At 43.4% G+C, this 27,202-nt stretch overlaps 1 protein-coding gene across 3 annotated transcripts; it reads right to left on the reverse strand.

Moving 5' to 3' along the window:
• Positions 1-20: 20 nt before the first annotated feature.
• SARS1 (seryl-tRNA synthetase 1) lies at positions 21-25,871 on the reverse strand. 3 transcript variants are annotated; one of them, XM_009427042.5, is made up of 13 exons: positions 25,795-25,871; positions 24,084-24,669; positions 14,141-14,211; positions 9,770-9,850; positions 8,630-8,788; positions 7,179-7,322; positions 6,405-6,560; positions 2,754-2,975; positions 2,079-2,208; positions 1,637-1,794; positions 1,315-1,380; positions 811-940; positions 21-453 (listed from the first exon to the last, which is right to left on the reverse strand). In XM_009427042.5, the coding sequence occupies exons 2-13, from the start codon at positions 24,217-24,219 to the stop codon at positions 296-298; spliced, it is 1,611 nt and encodes a 536-aa protein (XP_009425317.1). In that variant the 5' UTR covers positions 24,220-24,669; positions 25,795-25,871; the 3' UTR covers positions 21-295. The 3 variants fall into 3 exon arrangements, with proteins under 3 accessions (XP_009425317.1, XP_054524430.1, XP_001148840.1); XM_054668455.2 differs by lacking the exon at positions 1,315-1,380; XM_001148840.7 differs by lacking the exon at positions 1,315-1,380 and having other exon boundaries at positions 24,084-25,857.
• Positions 25,872-27,202: the final 1,331 nt, after the last annotated feature.

Consider the following 27,202-nt stretch of genomic DNA (forward strand, 5'->3'; position numbering starts at 1 on the left):
ATCAGGGAGAACCTCAGAGGCGGGGTTCAAGCCCGGGGAAGAAGACTGAGGAAGAGTCCTAAGCCTTCCCCAGAGACGCTTTATTACACGGTTTCATCAGTCATCAATGATGGGTCCCTATGCCCATGCGAGGAGACAGGAACATCTGTGTGGTACATGGCACTGTTCCCCTCTCAGCTACGCAGTCAGATGGGGGCAGGGGGATGAATGGGTGCTTGGCTTCCCTGCTGTTGGGCAGGCTCTGAGATCTCAGCGGACAGAAATGAAAGCCTGGCAAATAGGGAGGCAGGAATATTCAAGCATCGGTGACCTCCATGTTCTGCAGCCTGTTTTCTAGGGTGATGTCTCTTGCTGCTGCTTTCTTTTTGCTGCCCTCATGTTGCTTCTTCTGCTTCTTTGATGGCTCCTGCTCAATGGGCGCAGGCTTCACAAAGGGGATCAGTTCTTGCAGTCCTGGGAGGGAAGAGCCAACCAAATGACCTGTTGTTTCTCAGTGAGTCAAAGCCCTAAGACCTCTGGGGAGAATTCAACAAGACAATGATCCCTTTGAACAGAGGGGTCCCTTTGATAGGCACTGGTTTCCTTTATTCTTTTCTTCCCTAGTCTGAATTTTAGCAGCATTTCAACATCATACCTGCACTGGCTACTTTCTCAACCAGGCCCCCTGCCCTGCCCAGCCCGAGAGGGCAGACCGAGTTTCAGGGGCTGTGTCTGAACAAAAAAACCTGGTATATCCTGAAAGGGGACTGCTATTTAGAAGAGTGTGAAGACAGAAAAGAGGAGAACGATGAGATGAGCTGGGAGTTTTACCTGGCGGCATGAACTCCTTCAATTTCTCAGGCACAGTGATGCCCTTCTCTGTCTGGTAGTTCTCCAGGATGGCGCAGATGGTGCGGGTAGTGGCGCACATGGTAGCATTGAGCATATGGACAAACTCCACCTGGGAAGACAGGGTCCCAGAGGGGAAGTCGGGCTCAACTCTCATCGGGTCTTACTGACGGCCAGGAACCATCCATTCAACCAGACTTCCCCAACCACAACTGTCCAAATCAAAGTGATGGGTTCTACCCCTTAGCAACTTTTTTCTAAATTTGAATTATTTGGTATTTATTGCCTATTAGATAACTGCAGAAAGATCCCTCATGTTTCCATGAGTGACAAGTGGTAGCTTCTGGTATTCTGAGGAGTTGGGCCCTTTGAGGGAAGGAAGAAACTACTATTGTGGCCTTTCCTTTTCACCCCTTTCAAGCTCCTGACTTGGATAAGAGTAGGGCCTGAAAATTGGGTTTGAAGAGAGCAGCTTACAACCCAGACCTTCTTGGGTGAGAAGAGGGAAGCCTCCAACTTGTTCTGTGTAGATAAATGGAGATTATTCTTTCTCTGGAGTTAAGAAAAACAAAGCCAGAAAGAGAAAAGCTAGAATTACCTTATAGAAGAGAGCTAGATTCAGGTTTCTAGCTAAAAGAACTCAGTCCTGACTCAGTAGAAGGCATTTTCAGATTCCCTTTTTGGTCTAGATTGAGAAGCTCAGATTTTCCCATGATGCTGGGGACCAGTGCACCCCAAAGGCTGAGAAATAATTCAGACGGGCCATGTACTGAAGACTCTGCTTCCCACCTCCCTGGGGGCCATCTACCTTGTCCATCATCTTCTTGGTTTGCCCATATCGGATTCGAAGCCGGCGAGCCTGGTAATCCGTGCAATTAGAACAGGAGACCAACTCACGGAAGGCTCCTGAGCCCGGAAACCAGGCCTCCAGGTCAAGCTTCTTACTGGCAGCATGATTCAAAGAACCTGTAAGGAAAAACCCCTAGAATTCATGAAGGAGGGATGGTATTTCAGAAGGTTAACCTTTAGCAAGCCTGAAGAATTCTTTAATTCATGTCCTGTCTCCAGAGGTGAAATCACACCCAGATATTCTTAACACCAAATACTCCCAAGTGAGAAGAGTGTAATATTTTAATTAATGTGGGCAATGAGTTGAATTGTGAGCTGTTTCTCTGTGTGGCAGCTCAGCTGGTAAGGGTGGCGTCTGGGATTACAGGAAAGGGAGGCTGAGAAGAGGCTGGGTCCCATACCTGAGACAATATTCACAATGTGGTAAGGAATCCCCAGGGACTGGTAGAACTCCTCTGCGGTGGTAATCATCTCTTCAAACATCTCCCATGACTTGTTGTCATGGGGTGATGAGTACACAAACTGTTCAATCTGCAGAGAGGGACCCAAGGAGACGGTGACAGCGGTATAGGGTGAATAAAGGACTGAAGTGGGAGACATCCTTGCCATGAAGACCTGTTTCCACACCACTGGGAGGCAGGCAAGTCTGGGCCCCCAGCAACTGGGACTGGACCACAAGAGCAAATGCTTATGGTGCGAGCTTCCCATATGCATGCCAGCCCCTGTTCTGAGTGCTTTACATATATTGACTGGGATAATCCTCACAATAGGCCACAATAGGCCTGGTGAGGCAGGCACTGTTACTGTTATCCTCCTCGTACAAAGGCAGAAATGGAGCACTGGGGGCTTATGCATTTTGCCCAATGTTACACAGCTGGTGAGTGGTAAAGCCGCAGCCTGGTTTCAGGGTCCATAATCCACGCCACTCCACCATGCACTTCCCCAGAAACACAGAGGTAAGCAATGAGAGGAAAAGCTGGAGCCAGGATGGGCCTCAGCAACACAGATCCTATCTCTCATCTAACCATTCTGGAGACAGAGAAAGTTCCACTCCTTACCCTGACCCATCTACTCACCTTCTCAAACTGATGGACTCGGAAGATGCCACGGGTGTCACGGCCATGGGAGCCCACCTCCTGACGGAAGCAGGTAGACAGGCCAGCATACTTGATGGGCAGGTCCTCCGGCCGGAGCCACTCATCCCGGTGCAGGGCAGCAATGGGCTGCTCTGAGGTGGCAATCAGGTACTTCTCATCATAGGAGTTGTCATCAGACTTTTCACTGCCTTTGCCAATCACCTGTGGAAGGAAGGAGCTATACCAGTTAAGAGGAAGTGGGGAGGACCTTGGCTAGAATAAGAAACCACAAGAAAGAGATCAATAATAGTGCAGGAAAAATTTCCTTTAATCCCTGCCTGGGAGTGGGGAGAGAATACTAAAAAGATAAAGGAATGGGTCAGTCCAAAATGGGGTCCCTGACAGAGATCAAAGAAATGTAAATTAAGAGGAAAGAATATTTTCCACTTATCTTTTTTTTGCTTTTGAGACAGAGCCTCACTCTGCTGCCCAGACTGGAGTGCAGTGGCACAATCTCGGCTCACTGCAACCTCCACCTCCCAGGTTCAAGCGACTCTCCCGCCTCAGCCTCCTGAGTAGCTGGGATTACAGGCACGCGCCACCACGCTCAGCTAATATTTGTATTGTTAGTAGAGACAAGGTTTCACCATGTTGGCCAAGCTGATCTCGAACTCCTGACCTCAGGTGATCCACCTGCCTCAGCCTCCCAAAGTGCTGGGATTACAGGCGTGAGCCACTGTGCCCAGCTATTTTCCACTTATCTAATACAGAAAACTCATCCATGATGAATAATGGTCAATGCTGGCAGGTATGCAATAAACCTGTGCTGGTAGCCACATACATTAATCCTTGTGAGACGTTTACTAAACACCAATGTGGAGCAAAAAGGGACACCAGTCTCTGCTTTCTTGGTGCTTACAGGTTAGTGGTTATGATCCTTAAAGAATATACTTTGCTGTTCAGCTGAAGAAGATAATGCAAAAAAAAAAAAAAGTTCAGACAGGACAAAGTTCACTGTAATATTATTTATGTAATATTATACAACCATAAAAATGAAGACCATGCAGTAACACAGAAAAATACTTTTGATATAATGATACATAAAAAGGTGGCCAGGCACGGTGGCTCATGCCTGTAATCCCAGCACTTTGGGAGGCCTAGGCAGGCAGATCACTTGAGGTCAGGAGTTCAAGACCAGCCTGGACAACTTGGTGAAACCCCATCTCTACTAAACATACAAAAATTAGCCAGGTGTGGCCAGGCGTAATGGCTCATGCCTGTAATCCTAGCACTTTGGGAGGCCAAGGCGGGTGGTTCACCTGAGGTCAGGAGCTCGAGACCAGCCTGGCCAACATGGCAAAACCCCATCTCTACTAAAAATACAAAAAAAAAAAAAATTAGTCGGGCATGGTGGTGGATGCCTGTAGTCCCAGCTACTCAAGAGGCTGAGGCAGGATAATCCCTTGAACTCGGTGGGTAGAGGTTGCAATGAGCCGAGATCATGCCACTTCACTTTAGCCTGGGTGAAAGAGTGAGACACCGTCTCAAAAAAAAAAAAAAAAAAAAAAAAATTAGCCAGGTGTGGTGGCGACGCCTGTAATCCCAGCTACTCGGGAGGCTGAGGCATGAGAATCACTTGAACCCAGGAGGCGGAGGTTGCAGTGAGCCAAGATCGTGCCACTGCACTCCAGCCTGGGTAACAGAGTGAGACTCTGTCTCAAAAAATGAATAAATAAATAAAAATAAAAATTAAAAATAATGCTAAGTAAAAAGGCAATTTATGTACATGGCAATTATAAGTATGTGAAAACAACATATATATGAAAAAAATCCCAACGTGAATATTTTAAGATGACAATTGTTATATTAGGTCAATGGGAAAGCAGATAATTCCCTCTGCCATTTCTAAATTTTGTTATGTAGCAGCATTTTAATTAAAAAAAAAAAAAAGTAAGGAAGAAAGGTTCCCCTGGATCAGTGTTTAGAGGCCTGGAAAACTACCTTGCTACCTGGCAGTAGGAATTTAGCCACTGTGGGGCCATTCACATACAACATACGAAAGCTCTAGGGCTGTGCAGCCTAATATGGTATAGCCAGCCACACATGACTATTTAAATTAAATTGGGCTGGGCATAGTGGCTCACACCTGTAATCCCAACAGTTTGGAAGGCTGAGGCGGATGGATTGTTTGAGCCCAGGAGTTTGAAATCAGTTTGGGCAACATAGTGAGACCCTGTCTCTACATAGGAAATTAATTAAAACCAAAAAAAAATTAAATTAAATTAAAATTTAGTTCCTTGGTTGCATCAGCCACATTTTCAGTGCTCAAGTCACATATGGCTGATGGTTGCCATGCTGGATCATGCAGACTTAGAACATTTCCATCAGTGCAGAAAGTTCTATTAGGCAGCGCTATATTCATTCTTACAGAACTGAGGTTTTTATCAGACAAGAAGTGCCAGCCAAAATTCTTCACTATGAAACCTGTGATTCTTCCTGCCTGTGGGTCCAAGAAGCGTCTGGATAAGAGATGGAGATTGCAGGACTCAGGGAGCACCAGCTACCTAACAGTTTCCATAATACTCCACATAGGTTTCTCCCTACTGTTACCTGCAGCGGATATTTCTAATGTTCTGTTAGTGATTATCTAATCTTAGGGGTTGAAATTAGAAAAAGAAAGAAAAGGTAAAACAGGTTTTAGCGAGTAAAGGAACACATTCCTCCCTTCATTAAAAGAAAGAAGAGAGGAGGTCAAGGTTATACTGATGCTCAGGGTTTAGGGAGAGCACTTTGTTTCCCAGTGCGTCTTGAATGAAAACTTAACTTTTACCTCATCAACAGAAACAATGGAAAGATCGTTCTAATTATTGAACTATCTCCCTATATAAATTAGATGAGTCCAATAGCAGTTGTCTAACTCTACCTCCACTGTCTGGAGAGGAAATAAGCCAGTAGGAACTAAGTCCCTATTTCTGACAGAAGAGTTGAAAGGGAGGGACAAATGAATAGTAGACACTGCTGCGTTGGACAGCTGTTAGCAGAGACGCTCTAGAAATCTTGAGTGCTGAACACAGAGTGGGGTGCTGTTATTGGTGTTAGAGCCAGTTGATCAGAATGACCTTCTGAACCTTGATTTGAATTGTCTGGCTCTCCCTGACATGGTCCATGGTTGAGAAGGAGCCACAAACTGGAAGCCACCTCCATCCCAAGGCAAGTATGTCTCACCCTGTGGAAGCTTCCAGTCTGGGGTTAGGAGTGGGAGGACATGGGAAGCGGGCTAGGAGATCAGTGCCACCACTGTAATTTCCTTTTGTCCAAGCACCCAAGGAATGGGCTTCTTTTCTAAGCTCATGGTGTTCAAGTATGCTTGATTTAGATACATCATACAGATTACCCAGGGAAAGGTAAAAGAGGCTCTGCAGCTGCACTGTCTAATATGGCAGTCATTAGCTACATGTTTAAGTTAAAATTAATTAAAATTAAAAATGTGCTTCCTCCATTGCACCACCCACATTTTAAGTGCTCAAGAGTCACAGAGAGAGAACGTTTCCATCATCGCAGAAAGTCCTATTGGACAGCACCACTCTGCATCACTGAAGTTAAGCTACATAACTTAAGAAGTCATTCTGTCACCTGACCCAGGCTACTCACCTTATAAAGTTCTTCATCAAACTGGCTGAGCTGTGCCACCTCCTGCATGACCTCCTTCCTCATGAAAAAGGGGGTATAAATGGGAATGTAGCCCCGACTTCCCAAGGTGCGAAGGGCATACTGGATGAGAGCCTGTTCCAGGAACACCAGGACCCCCTAGAGGAGCAGATACACAGTACTATGTGATTGGGTCTTGTCACCATCATGTTCAGCTAGAACTGACACCTAAAGGCACCTGGGCCAAGAGAACAGGACTACCGAGGGGCAAGCAGGAGGCCAAGAAAAGACCACAGATCCCAGCAACTGACATTCTGAACCTTGAGATTCGTTCTGAACACTGAAGCCCAGCAAATCATCCAGGCACACCGTTAAGAGAATTATCTTGATGTTCTCAAAGCACTTTGGGCCTACACAAACCACAGAGCTTATGACAGTGGATTTTGATTCTTTGTTACTTGTCTGACTGTCCAATTATACTGAGCTACTTAAAGGCAGAGACTGTTCTGATTCAGTCAGCAAAACAGACATTCATTATGGAGGACCACTTAGTGGCTTTTGTTCTACGGAATCCTGATAAGCCCTCTCTTGCTTTAGAAAGAGAATTGCATCTAATTGCCAATACATTTGCAGAAAGGCAAGTACAACTGGTAGATCTGTGGGCCTCTTTAAACAGATTGTTTCTCTACAAAAAAAAAAAAAAAATATATATATATATATATATATATATTTTGTTTCTTTTTCATAATCCTATCCTCACTGGTTCCCAGCTCTTACCTTCAAGAAGTACCCTCGACTCCCAGCCACCACGGCCCCCTTTTCGCCTTCAAAGCCATCTACCATCACCACCAGGTCCACATGAGAGTACTTCTTCCTGACTGTACAATCACCCCAAATCCTCTCTACTTTGTTGTCCACATCCTAAGGAAACAGAGCAAGAAAGAGAGATACAAGACATATGATTTTATTATTTTTAAATTAATTTTTTTTTTTTGGAGACAGGGTCTTACGCCGTCATCCAGGCTGGAGTGCAGTGGCACAATCTTGGCTCACTGCAGCCTCAACCTTCCAGGCTCCAGTGATCCTCCCACCTCAGCCTCAGCTGGGACTACAGACAGGTGTGCAACACTATGCTCGGCTAATTTTTGTATTTTTTGTAGAGACAGGGTTTTGCCATGTTACCTAGGCTGGTCTCAAACTCCTGGGCTCGAGTGATCCACCTGCCTAGGCTTCCCAAAGTGCTGGGATTACAGACGTGAGCCACCGCGCCAAGCTTGATATATGATTTCTTAACTCTACAACCTCCATCTTTCCAAACTTTATTCCACGAACAACTTAGCTTTGTGAAGTCATCGCTTAACTCAAACACTACTGTGTCTCATAACTAGAGAAGGCAACTTGCTACTCAATGGAGAAGTAGTAACTTACAAAGTTTGAGAAGTAATTCTAGCCATGAAACTGGGAGTGATGATTTTCCAAGAGGTCTATAGCATTCTCTCGGGGTTTTTTTTTGTTTATTTCTTTTTTTTTACCCTTTTAAATTACCCCTCAAATCCTGCACAAGGACAACCCTTCCCAGACAATCGACATTGCCTGGGGTGCAGAGGAGAATGTAGATTTTTTTTTTCCAGGCTCTCATTGGTCCCAGGGCCACATGAGGGCGGACTCAGGGCCCTGACCTCCAGAGTCGTCTCGTGGTCTGTGCTCTGCAGCCTCCTGCACACCCCAGCCTGCAGTGAGTTTAATGTTCACCAGGGAATGAATGAAAGAGGCACAGATGGGCCCTGCTACGGCTGGGGTGTCAGGGAACAAAGGCTGGGCTCAGAGCAGCTTTGTGCAGGGGAAGCTCCCGCTCAGCAGGAAACTTTTATCATGCAGATTTCCCTTCAACCTGCAGCTTCTCAGCAGGGTGTGGGTGAGGGGGTTAGGTTGATTTAGCAGATCCCTCCCACGAGATGCCTGCTACCACGGGCAACATGCAGTGGAGGACAGCAGCCCTATTTAGAAGAGATTTCTGTGCCAGGAGTCTCCTCCTACCTGCTGTCTCTGCTACTTCCCAATCAGACAAGGATCTGACTCCTGCAATTCTCAATTGGTGGGCAGAGGGAATATACAAAGAACCTGCTTCTGACAGACAATGCCAGTGTTCCACAGATCTCCTCCCGTCCCCGCCCCTGCAGAGACAGCAGCGACCTAAGGCAGCCTCCTGCTGCGGCACAGCCACCTACCTCATCGTTACTGATGGGTACAGAAGGGTGCAGAAGGTTCCCAATCTCTCGGAGGTTCTCAAACCGCTCTGCTTCCAACTTTATCCGCTCCGCGTCACACTTCAGGATGGCTTCATCAATGAGGAGTCGGACTTTTTTGATTTGTGAGACTTTCAGGTTCTGCAGATGAACAGGCCAGGCCCATAAGCAGGACAGTGAGGCAAGGACAGCACAGGAATATGATTCGGTTGCCCTAACCCTGTTGTGCTCTAAAGATAGCCCTTGTGGTAGCATTTTAAAAACTGGAAACGAAGACTTTTAAGAACTGAGATTTATTTCACCCACAGATATACACAGTCTTGCCCTACAAATCCATCGGCATTTTTCTTTGGGGGTGCTTGAGGCAGAGATAGATAGTTCTGGCCACTATCTATTGTTCCCATACATTGCAGAAATTTAAGTACTGCCACTCTCTTATGAGAACTTTCCCTTAATTTGCACTTTCTGATTTTCTTGACTGAACCAATTTAGCACTCCATTGATGTGCTGCATTCAACTGTTCTCTAGGAAGATTATAAATTTATTAGGAGTAAGAGATTTGTCTGAAGCATATTTTGTATTCTGTATTGCAGGTGTTTCAAACTGTGCTCTTATTTCTTTGAGGCAAGCGCTTTAGCAGTAGGGCCAGGCAGGTTCAGGCCCCCAATCCGAGACCTTCAAGCACAGCAACTTTGCTTTTTTGGTTTATGTTCTTGCTATATGTTAAGGGTTTCAAGAAAGGGTTCAGTGACTAAAAAACTCAAAAATTACTGCTCTTGCCAGCGTACTGAATATTTACTGTGTTACAGTAAACTGAAGTTTCTTGCCTTTGTGTAACAAACGGTAGAATATGGAGTTATATAAACCAAACACAGTTCCTTTCCTTTTTCTATTCTTCCTGCCCTTGACTCTCCGACTCTCCCACTCCATCTGTCTCCATCTCTGCTGTCTAATAAATACTCAAATATAGAATATAACAAGAATGGGTGGGGACATTTCCCAGCAGCAGAAATGAAAGGATGTCACAATGCTGTGTGGAGCAGAGTGAGAGCACTCACTGTCTAGGAATAAAATTAAGACAAAATAGCAGAGATCCTAACTTAGAAAAGAACTATAACTTACAGCTAAAGCATCTGCAGTAAGGTCATCGAAACTCAGCACATTCTCTGGGACAGACTCATCATCTCCCACTGGCTCTTTTTTCTGCAGGAAGGAAAAAAACCCAACACAAATAAATAAAAGAAAATCTCTGGCATTGTTTTATAAAGTGTACACCAAATTAACGTATTATATAAATGAATCACAGAACTTCTTACATAAATTTTTCTAAAAGATACAACATGTAGGAAAAAAATTAGTACACTGGAAGCCAGAAGTCAAAGTGTCAAGCCCCTCCCTATGCTGCCACTTAATAGCTTTTTGATCCTAAAATCAATTAATCTGTCTGGGTCAGAGAATTAACATCCTGAAGAATATGAGAAGAATGTCATTCCCTGTACATAGATCATCATAGGAATCAGAAGAGAATTTATTCGAAATGCTCATGAGCTATAAGCGCTGGAGAGGTAGTGCAGTACTCAGGAGCAAGCCCTGGAGCAGACACACCTGAGTGTGGATTCTTTTTTTTTTTTTTTTGACGGAGTCTCACTCTGTCGCCCAGGCTAAAGTACAGTTTGCGTGCTCTGGGCTCACTGCAAGCTCCGCCTTCCGGTTTCAAGTGATTCTCCTGCCTCAGCCTCCCAAGCAGCTGGGATTACAGGAGTGCACCACCACGTCTGGCTAATTTTTTTTTCCTTTTTTTTTTTTTGTATTTTTAATAGAGATAGGGTTTCACTCTGTTGGATAGGGTGATCTCAAACTCCTGGCCTTAAGTGATCCCCCACCTTGGCCTCCCAAAGTGCTGGGATTACAGGCGTGAGCCACTGCACCCGGCCCTGAGTGTAGATTCTTATCTACCTGCTAACAACAATCCCAGCATTGAGGCTAAGGGTGAAAGATGGATGGAATGATGAAATATCAGACAGCCAAGGAAAACAAACAAACAAAAAGTCACAGGATCTGGAACTCAGTTTAGAACAATCAATGTAATTTGACAAAATGGCAGGGGTGTAACCAGGGTTGGATTTCGTTCTCTCTAGTTTCTCTTCTCATCCTTCCGTATGATAATTCTGCTAAATCATCATTTGTAATCCTTGCACAAAACCAGGTGAATTTAAGAAGATCACTTAAAGAGTTAAATTCTTCTTAAATTAAAAAGAGTTGGCAGGGCACGGTGGCTCATGCCTGTAATCCCAGCACTTTGGGAGGCTGAGGTGGGTGGATCACGAGGTCAGGAGTTCAAGATCAGCCTGACCAAGATGGTGAAACCCCGTCTCTACTAAAAATACAAAAATTAGGCAGGCGCGGTGGCAGACACCTGTAATCCCAACTACTCGGGAGGCTGAGGCAGGAGACTTGCTTGAACTTGGGGGGCAGAGGTTGCAGTGAGCTGAGATCACACCACTGCACTCCAGCCTGGGTGACAGAGTAAGACTCTGTCTCAAAAAAAAAAAAAAAAAAAAGTTAAAGAAAGTTAGTCAAAGGTCATTATAATAAGATACATGAGACTTCAACAAAACTTGCATAAGAATATTTAGCATCCGCTTTGTGAGTATAAATAAAACAAAGTATAGCCAGGTACAGTGGCTTGCAACTGTAATCCCAGCTACATGGTAGGCTGAGGTGGGCAGATCACTTTAGCCCAGGAGTTCAAGACCAGCCTGGGCAGCAGAGTGAGACCCCATATCTAAATATCTAAATATAAATAAATAAATAAATATATATGTGTGTGTGTGTGTATGTGTATATATATATATATATATATATATTATTATTATTATTATTTTTTTTTTAATTAGCCAGGCATAGTGGAGTACACCTGTAGTCTCAGCTACTTGGGAGGCTGAGGCGGAGGGACTGCTTGAGCCCAGGTATTAGAGGCTGTGGTGAGCTATGCTTGTGCCACTGCACTCCAGCCTGGGTGACTTTTTAAAAAATTAGCCAGGCACAGTGACATGTGTCTATAGTCCTAGTTACTTGAGAGGCTGAGGTGGGAGGACTGCTTGAGCCAAGGAGTTGGAGGCTGCAGTGAGCTATGATCACGCCACTGCACTCTAGCCTGGGCAACAAAGCAAGACACTGTGTCAAAAAAAAAAAAGAAAGAACAAAAGGACTAAATCTCCTAAATGTAAAGCATGGAAATCCTTTAGGTTCATTACACATTCTCATACAATCAAAATTCTAACCATAACTCCACTCACACCCTTCAGTGACTCAGAGCAAAATCATCTTAAAAAGTTGGAAAAATCTGGCCAGTGCAGTAGCAACACAGGGAGACTCCATCTCTACAAAAAAAAAAAAAAAAAAAAAAATTAGCCGAGTGTGGTGGCATGCTACTAGGGAGGCTGAGGCAGGAGGGCTGCTTGAGCCCAGGAGGTTGAGGCTGCAGTGAGCCATGATTGTGCCACTGCGCTCCAGCCTGGGCAACAAAATGAGACTTTGTCTCAGAAAAAAAGAAAAAAAGTTGGAAAAATCTGAAACTATCAGAATGAGTCTTGATAAGAACAGACTACAGAGGTAGGGAAAAAATGGACTAAATCTCAAGATTTTTGCAATGGCATCATAGGCAGGGTGATATGTTTGCAAGATAGTTACCAGGCTCCCTTGCTATTTGATAATCCCTCAGGGCAGCAAATTCAAGTTCTGAGCTCAAGGTTTGACTCTGCAACTAAGTTAGAGTATGATTTTAAGCAAGCTCTTTAATTTCCTTACCCATTAAATAGGGCTGACAAATGTACTATCTGCACTCCAGCTTTGCAGTAAGGATCAAAACCAAAATGAGATGTCTGTGAAAGTATCTGAATGCTTTCGAGTGCTCTACAAATTAAAGCACTATCATTACCATTTCAATGGCAGTGGGAGTGAACACTCCCTGCATGGCTAGCAACAAAATCAGATCTAAGAATGTTATTGTGAATGACAACACTCACAATCCCATCTTCTTGCTTCAAAAAATACCCAGCTGGCACTGACTGTACATAGGTCCCAAAGAACACCCAGGGAGGAGTATGCACGGGAATTAACATAATTATGGGGCCTCTAGTATGCGAATGACTAAGTCCCACAGAAAGAAACTGGATGATTATCAATATCACTTTCCACAGCTAAAAGTGTTACACGCTGAAAGTGTAACAAAATATTGTCAAAGAGAAAGATGCCGACTGCCATGAAGTTAAGTGTAAGGTGCTAGAATCCCGAGGTCATCTTTTTATGCTCTTTACTGGTGCAGTTCCAAAGTTCTATAATTTTTTGTTGTTGTTGTTTAGTTTTGAGGTTTACAACTTAAAAGTTATCTAGATTGTAAAGTGCATTTAATTAATTAATTTATTTATTTTGGAGACAGGGTTTCACTGGAAACCCAGGCTGGAGCTCAGTAGCGCAATCTTGGCTCACTGCAACTTTTGCCTCCTGGCCTCAAGTGATCCTCCCACCTCAGCCTCCCGAGTAGCTGGAACTACAGGCACGGGCCGCCACGTCTGGCTAATTTTTTTGTTTCATTTTATTTTTGTAGAGATGGGGTTTCACCATGTTGTGCAGACTAGTCTTGAACTCCTGAGCTCAAGCAATTTGCCCACTTCGGCCTCCCAAAGTGCTGGGATTATAGGCGTGAGCTACTGTACCCAGCTATAATATATAATGTAATATGATTAAGGGGCTAAACAGGTATTTTTGAAGGAAGGTTAAAAACATGAACTATTCTGGATACCAAAGCAAAAGCTGAGCTGAAACATAATATTTTTCAGGCATAGGAAGGATTTTTTTTTTTTGGATGAAGCCCAGTAACATTACTTGCCATTCATTATAACTCACAATTGCTGAACAACTACATGTTCTAGACACTGTGCCAAATTTTCTACATTTAAAAGAAATTTAGTTCTATCCATAACCATTGCTTGGCATTTAAATTAAAAAAAAAAAAGTTCTAACAATTCCATTCTATAGGTGAGTGTTAGTATTGTCATTTTATAAATGAGAAAACTGAGGCTGAGACATTAACTTGCCTAAAAGACACATAACGTAGCAAGATTTGAACTCTGAATCTGTAGTTTTCATTATGGAGCATAACTACGCTGAGACGACAAATCTGAAATCTGCCATAAAAAAGATGACTGGTGGAATTTATATTTCTAATATAAGAACAGAATAGACAACAAATGGCTAGACAACAAAGAATCTTACCTGCACACAGAAGATGGACTTGTGGTAAAGTATATGAAAATGCCTCCAAGTTCCCTGCCTCCGTATCTTTTTAAAATAATATTTTCCCCTTTGGTAAGAAATTGAACATCTTGTAGACTTAAACACTGAGTTAGAACTTCTGTGAACATTAGCTAAGAGCAAGATCAAATATCTCCGCTCAAGTTCTCATGGCTGTTTGTTATTCAGTTCTCTTACCTTCATTTTCTCTCCGATTGTCTTGCTGCATAGGTTCTTCAGCTTGTTCAAGTTGTCTGCCCGAAATCTACCTAGGAATAAAGAATCCAAGACTATACCAAAGAAATGCCCATAATTAAGATACTCCCTTCTCCTGATCTTGACTTCTTAGTACTGATTTCAGGTTAAGGCCCAAATGCCGGCAGAGCTGAAGGATCTGCCTCATGAAGTTATAAAATCTTACAGCTTTTTATTTTTATTTTTTGAGACAGCGTCTTGCTCTTGTTGCCTAGGCTGGAGTGTAATGGTGCAATCTCGGCTCACTGCAACTTCTGCCTCCCAGGTTCAAGCGGTTCTCCTGCCACAACCTCCCGAGTAGCTGGGATTATAGGTGCCCGCCACCACACTCGGCTAATCTTTGTGTTTTTAGAAGAAACGGGGTTTCGCCATGTTGGCCAGGCTGGTCTTGAACTCCTGACCTCGCCCTCCCAAAGTGCTGGGATTACAGGCGTGAGCCACCGTGCCCGGCCTAATCTTAGAGCTTTAGAGCCCCAAATGTAGTTGGCATACAATGGTGACTACAATAGGGTGTCCCCAGCATTTGGTGACAAGGAAAAGACCATTCTGAGGTTAAAATTAAAAAGTATCATAACCTGTATGAAGCCATTATAGAGTAACACATCTGAAAAACTTGGAAGACACTCAAGTAACTAACCTGCCCAATTATCTTAAAACTCATTTAAGGAAACTAGGTGCTATGCACAGGAATCTATAGAGAGTGCAGTCATGATTGCTACCTCTCCATGCTAGAAATGGCTAATGTTACCCTTTTACTTTGATATAATGCTCATCTAGCAGCCTTGAGAATAATTTAGTCTCTTATAATTTGGTTTCCTTTGGGGGAAGACAGGCACTAACTGGTCAACATATTGGCCCAAATTAATATATTGGTATCATGGATCATCAGTCTAACTCTGATTAGTAAAATTTGGACCTCTTGAATCTAAACATCAGGGGCAATATGATAAAATTCAAGCACAAGCTTTTTTGTTGTTGTTGAGACAGGGTCTCACTCTGTCACCTAGGCTGGAGTGCAGTGGCACGACCTCAGCTTACTGCAACCTCTGCCTTCTGGACTCAAGTGATCCTCCCACCTCAGCCTCCCAGGCAGCTAGGACTACAGGTGTGCGCCACCACACCCAGCTAATTTTTTTATTTTTATTTTTGTAGAGATGGAGTTTTGCTGTGTTGCCCAGGCTGGTCTCAAATTCTTGGGCTCAAGCGATCCACCCATCTTGGCCTCCCAAAGTGCTAGAATTACAGGTGTGAGCCATGGCATCCAGCCAAACTCAAGCTTTTAAGAGGCAAAATTGATGACTAGAAATGAGATAGCACCTAGAGAGCCATTCTTTAAGGCTTTACCAAGAAGCTTTCCTCTTTGATACCTCTTTAACAAAACTTCAATGCAAAATGATATCACTATTTTCTCATTCACTTATTCACATTGATAAAACTATAGAGATGGATAATAGATTAGTGGTTGCTAGGGGTGAGATGGAGGGCAAAGGGAGTAGACTACAAAGAGATAGCAAGAAGGATCTTTGTGGTGATGAAACAGTTCTGTATCTTGAGCATGGCAGTGGTTATACAAATTTACACATGGTAAGATTGCACAGAACTACACACACACATGTGTGCAAAACTGGCAAAATCTGAATAAGGTTTGTGGATTGTAGCAATGTCAATTTCTTGGTTTTAATATTGTACTAGAGTTATATAAGATGTTATCATTGGGGAAAACAGGACCTTTCTACTATTTTTCCAACTTCCTGTAAATCTATAATCATTTTGAGATTCCCTCCTATTTGCAAGGCACCAAGGTAGGTAATGGGAGTATAAAAGAAAATAAGGCCAGGTGTGGTGGCTCATGCCTGTAATTCCAGCACTTTGGGAGGCTGAAGTGGGTGGGTCGCTTGAGCCCAGGAATTCGAGACCAGCCTGGGCAACGTGGCAAAACCCTGTCTCTACAAAAAAAAAAAATATATATATATATATGTGTATATATATATATATATATATATGTATATATATATATATATATATATATACACATATATATACACACACACACACAAAAATTAGCTGAGCATGGTGGTGTGTGCCTGTACTCCCAGCTACTTGGGAGGCAGAGACTGCAGTGAGCCAAGATCATTCCACTGCACTCCAGGCTAGGTGACAGAACAAGACTCTATCTCAAAAGAGAAAAAGAAAAGAAACAAAAAGAAAATAAAACAAAACCAAATATTGTAACAATGCTGAATGTTTCAATCAATGAATATAGTATATCCCTTCATTGTTTTTAATTTCTCTCAGCAATGTTTTGTAGTTTTCAGTATATGAGTCTTAAATGTTATTTATTAGGTATATCTCTATGCACCTGGTGCTTCTAAACTGTTACTTGTATATAGAAGTACCTTTGATTCTGTGTATTGTATCCAGTTATTTTGTTAAAGTTATTTAATTGTAATAGTTCAGATTCTGCATACACAATCAAGTGATCTGCAAATAATGACAGTTTCTTCCATTCCAATCTTTTATTTTTGTTTCTTGCCTTCTTCATACTGCCTGGAACCTCTGGCATGATGTTGATTAGAAGAGGTGATAAGAGACATACTTGTCTTGTTCCTAACCTCAAGGGGAAAGCATTCGATATTTCATCATTAAGAAAAATGTGGCTGGACGCAGTGGCTCACACCTGTAATACCAGCACTTTGGGAGGCCGAGGTGGGCGGATCATGAGATCAAGAGATCGAGACCATCCTGGCCAACATGGTGAAATCCTGTTTCTACTAAAAATACAAAAATTAGCTGGGCGTGGTGGCACGCACCTGTAGTCCCAGCTACTCAGGAGGCTGAGGCAGGAGAATCGCTTGAACCTGGGAGGTGGAGGTTGCAGTGAGCTGAGGTCACGCCACTGCATTCCAGCCTGGTAACAGAATGAGACTCTGTCTCAAGAAAAAAAAAAAAAAAGAAAAGAAAAGAAAAGAAAAATTAGCTATGGGTTTTTCTGTAAGTATCTACTATCAGATTAAGGAAGCTCCCTTCTATTCTCAGTTTATTGCATTTTTACCATGAGCAATTGACTCTCCACATTAAAAAAAATTTTGATCTATCTCACATAATACACCAAAATTAATATTAAATATATCTTATACCTAAATGTAAAAGGTAAAGAAATAAAATGCCTACAAAAAAACTGGAGAATCTCTTCTGAAGGTTAAGACATAACATGATTTTCAAAACAGAATACAAATTCTGTGATTTATCTATTGTGTTTTGGAAACACAATAGACAAATCACAGAAGAAAAGTCAATAAATTAGACTTCATTAAAATTAGGAACTTCTATTCATCACAAGACTGAAAGAACGAAAAGGCAAGCCACAGAATGGGAGAGGAGATCTGTGGTATCTGTATCTCACAGGTATTCTTCTATCCACACGATATAAATAATTCCTACAAACCACTAAGAAAAGGACAAATAAAAATTGGTCAAAAGGCTTGAACAGATACTTCTCAAAATAGGCTATCCAAATGCCATCAACTTATGAAAAAGCGCTCAATATCTTTAGTCACCAAAAAAATGCAAATTAAAATAACAATGAGACACCACTATATATCTACCAGAATGGCTAAATTAAAAGGACTGCCAATGTCAAGTACTGGCAAGAATGCCAAGCACCTGGAACTCTTAGATATTGCTGGTGGGAATATCAATCATTACAACCACTTTGGAAAACTACTTGGTATTATCTACTAAATCTAAACATGTGCCCACCCTATGATCCAGCAATTCTACTCCTTGGTACATACCCAACAGAAATGAGTGTTAATGTCTACCAAAAGACACACATAAGAATGTACATATGTTCTTATCACAAAATATAAGTATTTGAGGTGATGGATATGTTAATTAGCTGCTTTTATTATTCCACACTGTATTCATAAATCATAACATTACATTGTACCCTATAAATATATACAACTATAATTTGTTAATTGCCAATCAAACATTTTTTAAAAAAGAGTCTCTAGAAGCTTATTCATAATGCCCTCAACCGGTAACAACCCAGTTTATCCAAATGTCATGAAGTAAATATGTTAGTAGAATTGATTGGCATATTTACATAATGGAGTATTATATAGCAATGAAAAGAACTACTGCTACATGTTAATAACATGGATGAATCTTACAGACATAATCTTGAAAGAAAGAAGCCATGCCGGGCGCGGTGGCTCATGCCTGTAATCCCAGCATTTTGGGAGGCCAAGGCGGGTGGATCACAAGGTCAGGAGATCAAGACCATCCTGGCTAACATGGTGAAACCCCAGCTCTAATAAAATACAAAAAAAATTAGGCAGGCATGGTGGTGGGCACCTGTCATCCCAGCTACTCGGGAGGCTGAGGCAGGAGAATGGTGTGAGCCCGGGAGGCGGAGGTTGCAGTGAGCCGAGATCGTGCCACTGCACTCCAGCCTGGGTGACTGAGCAAGAATCCGTCTCAAAAAAAAAAAGAAAGAAGCCATATGCAAAAGTATATACTACATAAGTCCATTTATATGTAGTTCAAAATCAGGCAAAGGAATTTATGGTGATAGAGGTAAGAATACTATTATTTTTGGAGGAGGGGCTGACTGGGAGGTGGCATAAGGCAATCTGCTGGTGTGCTGTAAATGTCATATATATATAGTGTGTATATAAATATATAGTGTATATATATACTGTATATATATGTACACTATATATATATATATATATATATATATATATATATATATGGAGAGTCTTGCTCTGTCGCCCAGGCTGGACTGCAGTGGTGTGATCTCGGCTCACTGCAAACTCCGCCTCCTGGGTTCATGCCATTCTCCTGCCTCAGCCTCCCAAGTAGCTGGGACTACAGGCGCCCGCCACCACACCCGGCTAATTTTTTGAATTTTTAGTGGAGATGGGGTTTCACCGTGTTAGCCAGGATGGTCTCGATCTCCTGACCTCATGATCCGCCCGCCTCGGCCTCCCAAAGTGCTGGGATTACAGGTGTGAGCCACCACACCCGGCCTAAATGTCTTATATTTTGATCTAAGTGTTACATTGGTGTATATATTTAGAAAACTCATCAACCTGTACACTAAGATTTGTGTACTTTACTGTATGTATGTCAATAAAAATAAGTTTTTGAAGGGTATATACAGGAATAGTAAAAATGCTGTAAGAGATTTGTAAGATAATATAAGGAGAGCACTCAATAAATGAGGTGGCACTACAACAGTAGTTGAGTGCCAAAGAGGGCCGTTGGAAGTGGGAGTGGCACACCCTGATAAGGAGCATTCCAGGAAGAGGCAACAGTCACAGAAGTGTGAAAGAGTCTAGGAGTAGCAATAAGCTAGAGCAAAGAGCGGGAGGCCCTATGCGGGAAGTGGTAGACGGCGAGGCCAGGAAGGCATGGGGGACTTTGTAAATTGTGTTCAGGAATTTGGATTTTTATGCTTTAAGGCTGTACTGTCCAATATAGTAGCTTTTAATACCATGTGACTATGAGCATTTGAAATTTGAAATGAGCACCTGAACAGAGTGGTGCTTTAAGTGTAAAACATACTTTGGAGTTTGAGGACTTGTACCAAAAAAAAAAAAAAAGTAAAATATCTCAGTAGTTTCAGTAATTTTTTTTTTTTTTCAGATGAAGTCTCACCTTGTCCCCCAGGCTGGAGTGCAATGGCACGATCTCAGCTCACTGCAACCTCCGCTTCCCGGGTTCAAGCAATTTTCCTGCCTCGGCCTCCCAAGTAGCTGGGATTACAGGCGCCCGCCACCACGCCTGGCTAATTTTTTTTTTTTTTTTTTTTTTTTGGAGACAGAGTCTCTCTGTGTCACCCAGGCTGGAGTGCAGTGGCGTGATCTCAGCTCACTGCCAGCTCTGCCTCCCGGGTTCACGCCATTCTCCTGCCTCAGCCACCCGAGTAGCTGGGACTACAGGCGCCCCCCACCATGCCCGGCTAATTATTTTTGTATTTTTAGTAGAGATGGGGTTTCACCGTGTTAGCCAGGATGGTCTCGATCTCCTGACCTTGTGATCTGCCTGCCTCGGCCTCCCAAAGTGCTGGGATTACAGGAGTGAGTCACCGCACCGGGCTAGTTTCAGTAATTTAAAAATACTGATTATGTGTTGAAAATATAATTTCGGGGCTGGGCGTGGTGGTTCACACCTGTAATCCCAGCAGTGTGGGAGGTTGAAGTGGGAGGATCACTTGAGTCCAGGAATTCGAGACCAGCCTGGGCAACAAAGTGAGACTCTGTCTCTACAAAAAATTTAAAAATTAGCTGGGCATGGTGGTGCACACCTGTGGTCCCAGCTACTTAGAAGGTTGAGGTGGGAGGACCAGTTGAGCCCAGGAGGTCCAGGCTGCAGTGAGCTGTGATCATGCCACTGCATTCCAGCCTAGGCAACAGAACAAGATGCTGTCCAAAAATAATAATAATAATTATATATATATATTTATATACATATAACTTTTGGGTATACAAGACTAGGTTAAATAAAATGTATTACTAAAATTAATTTCATCTGTTTCTCTTTATATTTTTTATATTGGATACAAACAAATTAACAATTACAGACTATCGCCAACTTATAATGGTTAAACTTTATGATCAATAGTAATAAATTACATGAGATATTCACACTTTATTATAAAATAGGGTTTGTGTAAGATGATTTTTCCCAACTGTAGGTTAACATCAGTGTTCTGAGCACATTTAAGGTAGGCTTGGCTAAGCTATGATATTCAGTAGGGTATGTGTATTTCATGCATTTTTTACTTACAATATTTTCAACTTATGGTGGATTTATTGGGACATAAACCCATCCTAAGTCAAGGAGCATCTGTATACATGAAGCTAACATTCTATTCCTATCAGACAGTGCTGCTCTAAAGTATGTCACTGCAAAACTTAAGCCTTCAAGTAAAATGATCAGATTTGCATTCTAGAAAGATTATATGCCCCGGTGAGGCTGGGTTAAGATTGAAAGCAGATAGAAAGCTATTCCAGTTGCTGGGGCAAACAATGATAAGGACCTGTTTTAAAACATGTGCAGTAAAGGTTATGAGGAAATAACAGCTTTAGGCTGGGCATGGTGACTCATGCCTGTAATCCCAACACTTTGGGAGGCCGAGGTGGGAGGATCGCTTGAGGCCAGGAGTTTGAGGCCAGCCTAGGCAACATGACGAAACTCCATCTCTACAAAAAATACACACATTAGCCAGGCATGGTGGCACTGCGCCTGTAGTCTCAGCTAGTCAGAAGCCTAAGGCAGGAGGATCATCTGAGCCTGGGGAGATTGAGGCTGCAGTGAGCTGTGATGATGCCTGGGTGACACAGTAAGACCTTGTCTCAAATTAAAAAAAAAGGAAACAACAACTTCAATTTTCAATGTACAGTAAAAAGAAAAAAAAACCACTCAGGATAGCACTTTTTGAGGGAGGATAAAATTCTTGGGGTTTGCAGCAGATTTCCAGATACATGGAAATCTATTTGCTTCGGGAGTGGGGCCAAGACAAATATGCCCAAGTGTAGGATCATTATGCTACTCTGAATTAAAAAGAAGAAATCACATTCAAATCCCTGGAGTTAGAAGAGTTGTGAGTTCCAATGTGGTATTATGACTCCAAGTTATATTGGACTCCTGTGTTCTCCAAAGGAACCCTAGTGGTACCTTGTAAGTCTACAGGAAGACAAATTGGTAGAGTTGTAGTGGAGGGCTTGGTGAAGCTTGCTATGTGTCCTCAATTAGGGAGCATGATCTGAGTTCTTAATGTGGCTCTGGTTATAAGCCCTTGCTCAAGGCAATGAGAGAAGAACTCCATCCTCTGATCTGAAGTTCAAGAAGTCAAAGAACCTTGATATAATCTGCCAGTGTCTACCTTGGGCAGTTGGGAACTTGGGAAAAAACATAAATTCCATTTGGATGCAAAGAGAATATTGGAAAGGGTTGTCAAATAGAAAAGAATCAAATTAATAGATGCATTGGAAATAAACTATTGGCCAGGCATGGTGGCTCACACTTCTAATCCCAGCACTTTGGGAGGCTGAGGCAGGCGGATCACTTGAGGTCAGGAGTTAGAGACCAGCCTGGCCAACATGGTGAAACTCCCATCTCAACTAAAAAAAAAAATTAGCTGGGTGTGGTGGTGCACACCTGTAGTCCCAGCTACTTGGAGGCTGAGGCATGATAATCTCTTGAAACCGGGAGATGGAGGTTGCAGTGAGCCGAGATGGTGCCACTGCACTCCAATCTGGGTGATTATGAGAGACCCCGTCTCAAAACAAAACAAAACAAAACAAAACAAAGAAATGACTTCACATTTAGGATTAAGTTTTTTAAAACAATAACATAAACTACATAAACTGCTTTTCATAAAGAATATAAAGTGCCCTGAACACAGAAAATATTCACGCCTCCAACAAACCTTTATCAAGGCCTTACCAAGGACCAGGTACAATGCTAGGTACTGGGATTTTATGTATAAATGTGTATATGTATATCCACATATATACTGTATGAATAAAACTGAATCCTTGTCCCTGAAGAACTCACCACCTATCTACTTTTCAGATAAGGGACAAATCCCTCAGATGTGGACATTATACCCAAAAGACTAGCTAACACATTCAAAGTCATTTAGCACGGGCTAAGGGCTGGACTGACACAAAAATCTGATACTCCTGACTTCAGATTCAGTAGAACAGTGCTCAGGCTAGTTTTATCCTAAACAAAAAATGTGGCAAAATTAAATTCCATTGCAACTCGAAACTTCAGGTCAAGTGTGGAATCTCACAAGCAAACTACTACAATAGAGGGCCTAAAACATAGAATCAGCACAAAACTCAAGTTAAACAAATATTCTTTTGACATCCAAGATCCTTATAAACAGGAGAAAATCAATTTTCCTAATAGAAATCCATCACACTCTTGGATAGTGGCTGCCTTTGCAGTGTACTGTCATCGACCTAGCTCCCAGATGGTTGCAGACCTATTGCATCAGACAAATCAAATCACAAGTACTTGACAGCATCCGCCCAACCAGCGACCACTCCAGTTAATACAGGCAGAGATTTATGGGCAGATGGTTCTATGGTTTTATTCGGCTTCATGAAAGATGCCCGATATGACTCCAAGATCCGGCAGTTCCAGGTTCTAGCCCAACTCTGCCAATGTCTTTAAAGGAAAATGTCCACAAATCACAATTAAACAGCTTCAGTCATTACAATCTTTTGCTCGCCTCCTCACTCCCCTCGCGTTTGATCTACCACGGAAAAGACTTTCCTAATTCTTAAAGGTATGCCCATAGGTCGGGGGATGGCCTTCCGAAAAGCTTCAGGGTCATTTATTTTGGCCAAGAGCGGCCTCCAACGCCCCGAAATGTTTCCGATACCGAAGGAATGAATCTACTGTGTTGCAGAAGTGATGCAGTCTCAGGAGGAGCCTTTGATCCTATCAAAACAAAGGAAAACCACTCTGGCCTTGCTGAAGATGAGAAAAAGACTGGGGGGGACCAAAGATTCGTGTTAGGAAAGCCGCGTAGACCCCACAACCTCCCGCCCCGGCATGTTCTGGCAACCCCTGGGGCAGGAAGGCTTGACAGCTCCCGATGCGCGTGCGTACGCACACTGGCAGCGAACGGCACTGAGCACGCGTGGAAGGGACCTCGCTCCGCCCGGGTGGAGGAGAAAGTGGGATGACCCCGGCTACCAGGCTGTGTTTTCGGGGATGGGGAGAACCTCGGAGCCACCGCACCCTGGGAGGGGGTCTGACGAAGGGTGCGCGCTGTGGCCTCAGGAGCGGTGGCTGGATTTGAGAGAGAAAATTGGGTTTAGGATCAAGGAGGTAACCCGCCCGTCCCGGTACTTACATCGTCGCCACTCGCTGTCTGCCTTCACCAGCTGGTCCACTAGTCCCGGGTCCTTGAAGCGCTTCTCCTGCGTCTCTCGGATGAGGGCTGGGTCCCCTCCTTTATCCACCCGAAACAAATCCAGATCCAGCACCATCTTCTTTCCTCCCGGGCCAACACTCAGGGAAGCAAGGATCGCGCCGCAGCACTCAGCCTGTGACCGCGGCACTGCGCCGGCGCGCTGACCCGCCCTTCCTGCGCAGGCGCAGCTGGAGCCCGCAGGCGACCCCCCACCCCCCACCCCCACCCCGCGACCGGAAGCGGCTTGTTGGAGGCGGGGCCGCGGAGGGAGGGGAGGGGAGAGTGGGTGGGCGTGGGACTATACCTCTGGTTCCTGCTCCCCAGCTCTGCTACAGTCTGCGGGAACTGTGATCGCCACATAAAAGTGTGAATGCCCCAGTTTCCTACTCCTGTCTCAGGCTAGGCAGAGGCCTGTCCCCTCATCCCTAGCGTAGAGGCCGGGGCCTTCACCAGGTGCCCGTTTTCCTCTCACTAGGTTGGGTTCTTCCACTGGGCTCTTTCCCTGAACCTCGGCCGTCTTCTCCATCTTGATACAAGAGGATGGCATATTTAGTCCCAGGGCTACCTCAGCTTAAGATTCCTGCTCTCGTGCCTTAGAAATGGTATACCTTTATTAATCTGATTATTGGATAAACCAAATTGTCCCTTTACCAACTCTTAAGAGCACAGCTTTGGGAAAGTGCGGTTGTCTTTTAGAGACAAGAGAAAACTTTTCCAAAGGGACATTAAGCAGATATGAACGCCGTATAAGGTGTTGAGGTCATGTCTTGGGTCAATTTGAAAGCGTCTTGAAGAACGGTTTGTATCATACTTTGATTTTACAATGTTCAGACCTTTAAATGAAATATTCTAGTTGCCGAGTGAAGCCAAAGTTATCAAAGGATCTCCCTGATAACAAGAGATTATTTGAAGGATTTGGGAACAGGTGATCTCTTCCCTCACCCCCACCCCCAATCCTTCCACTCTGCAGAAACTTTAAAGCCTCACTTCCAATGCCTTGTCGGAGCTAGATGTGCTAAGACCTTCTTTATCTTATACCACCGTCATGGACTCCTGAGATGAGGGTGTGACATAGCTAACTATCATATTATTTATTTATAATATGAAATATATTTGGGCTTTGTCCCTGGTTCCTGACACAGCCCCTAAAACCCTTGAATTTCCTGGTTTATACGTAATGGGTCTCTTTGATAACACCTGAGTTTATAATAAGGAGGTGATTTAGGATGGGGGCCCTAGATAACCTCAGGATGGGGCCAGTCACCAGAGAGACCAAGTGATTGGAGGATTGGAACTTTCATCCCCACCCTTCAACCTCCAGGAAAGGGGGAGGGGAGGAGCTGGACATCAAACTCTATAAACGCTCGAACAACAGGAGTTGATGAGCTTCAGGGTTGTTGAACATGTGGAAATGCCAGGAGGGTGTCTTGCCCAGAAAGGTTATGGAAGCTCTGCACCCCTGACACCTTGCCCTATCCATCTCTTCATCTGGCTGTTCATTTGTACCCTTTGTACTATCCTTTATAATAAACTGGTAAATGTTTCCTTGAGGTCTGTGAGCCTTCTCAGCAAATTAATCAGACCAAAGGAGGGGGTAATGGGAGCCCCAGTTTATAGCTGCTAAGAAGTATAGGTGAAATCTACTACTTGCAATTGGCATCTGAAGAGGAGCAGTCTAGTGGGATCAAGCCGTTACCCCATGGAATCTGACACTACCTCCAGGTAGCTAGTGTCAGAATCAGAATCGAATTGAATTATAGAATGCTTAGCCAATGTCCACTGGAGAATTGCTTGGTGTCTGAGGAACTTACCCCCCAGGGCCCCTCACCCCTGCATCTGGTCACAGAAATGTTGTGTGTTGAGTGTGGGTTTTTGTTTTTTGTTTTTTGGTTTTTTTTGCCTCTTACACTATCCCTGCTCCCCAAAAAGCCTCTGCCAAGCCAACCCTGAAGTGTAGGTCAGGTCTAACAACAATGATAGAGCTAAGTAGAGACCCTGAGGGAGGCAGAGGAAAGGGGCTTGTCTGGGTGTGCTCCCCTTGGTTCAACCTGCCTACGGTATTAGATTTAAAACCAGTGGAAAGGAAGGGTGAGGAGCTGCAGTCTTGGAGGAAAACATCTAAGAAGACTCTCCTCAAAGTGTTGGGTTCCCTAAAACCTTCTGAGGGCAAGGTCTGTGATGGGGGCGCTCCCTGCTTCCATGTCATTGAAGGCACCGCCAAAGTGTATTGCCAATTAAGTTTCTAAAACAGTGGCAGGTGTTTCTGAGGCTGAAGTGGTCCCAGGCCTAGGGGAGGAGGGCCACTGGGTCAACCCTTTAAGAAGGTCATCAATGTCATTCAACAAGTGATCTTGAAATTCTGATCTCTCCAAATTTATTCATGCATTTTTACAATTGATCTTATCATTAGATTACAAACATCTCCCTTTAAAATGTTCATGTGGGTGGGCGCAGTGGCTAATGCCTGTAATCCTAACACTTTGGGAGGCCAAGGTGGGTGGATCACCTGAGGTCAGGAGTTCGAGACCAGCCTGGCCAACATGACAAAATCCCGTCTCTGCTAAAAATACAAAAATTAGTTGGGTGTGGTGGCACATGCCTGTAATCCCAGCTACCTGGGAGGCTAAGGTACAAAAATTGCTTGAACCCAGGAGGCAAAGGTTGCAGTGAGCTTAAATCACGCCACTGCACTCCAGCCTGGGTAACAGAGTGAGACTCTGTATCAAAAAAAAAAAAAAAAAAAAAAAAGTTGATGTTACCGGATGAGTATAATAAATTAACATAATAGCATACTTCATCAGCTTAGAATCGTGGGATTTTTAGAGTTGGAGGGGAGCTTCAGCTATCTGTTAACTTAATAATTCCTGATTTTTTCATCACCTTGTCCCTCATGTTTTGAAATATTTTTGTCTAATGAACATGATTTTTTAAAAATAATAATTTGCCTTTTTTATTAATCAGATCTATATGGCTGCCACCTAGAAATTCTGATCAGCAGGAAATAGGCAGTGTTACTGCACCAAGTAACTCCTGCCAGAAGCTAACGCAAAAACAAATCA

This window comes from Pan troglodytes, chromosome 1 (assembly GCF_028858775.2).
Source record: "Pan troglodytes isolate AG18354 chromosome 1, NHGRI_mPanTro3-v2.0_pri, whole genome shotgun sequence".
NCBI classification, from domain to species: domain Eukaryota; kingdom Metazoa; phylum Chordata; class Mammalia; order Primates; family Hominidae; genus Pan; species Pan troglodytes.

Excerpts from the sequence above, each read along its gene's own strand:
- SARS1 (XM_009427042.5), bottom strand. The coding sequence starts at position 24,219 with ATGGTGCTGGATCTGGATTTGTTTCGGGTGGATAAAGGAGGGGACCCA. Across the intron at positions 9,851-14,140 it reads CAATCGGAGAGAAAATGAAG|AAAAAAGAGCCAGTGGGAGA; the intron begins GTAAGAGAACTG and ends TCCTTCCTGCAG. Across the intron at positions 941-1,314 it reads CCCTCTTCTCACCCAAGAAG|GTGGAGTTTGTCCATATGCT; the intron begins GTCTGGGTTGTA and ends CTGTCTTCCCAG.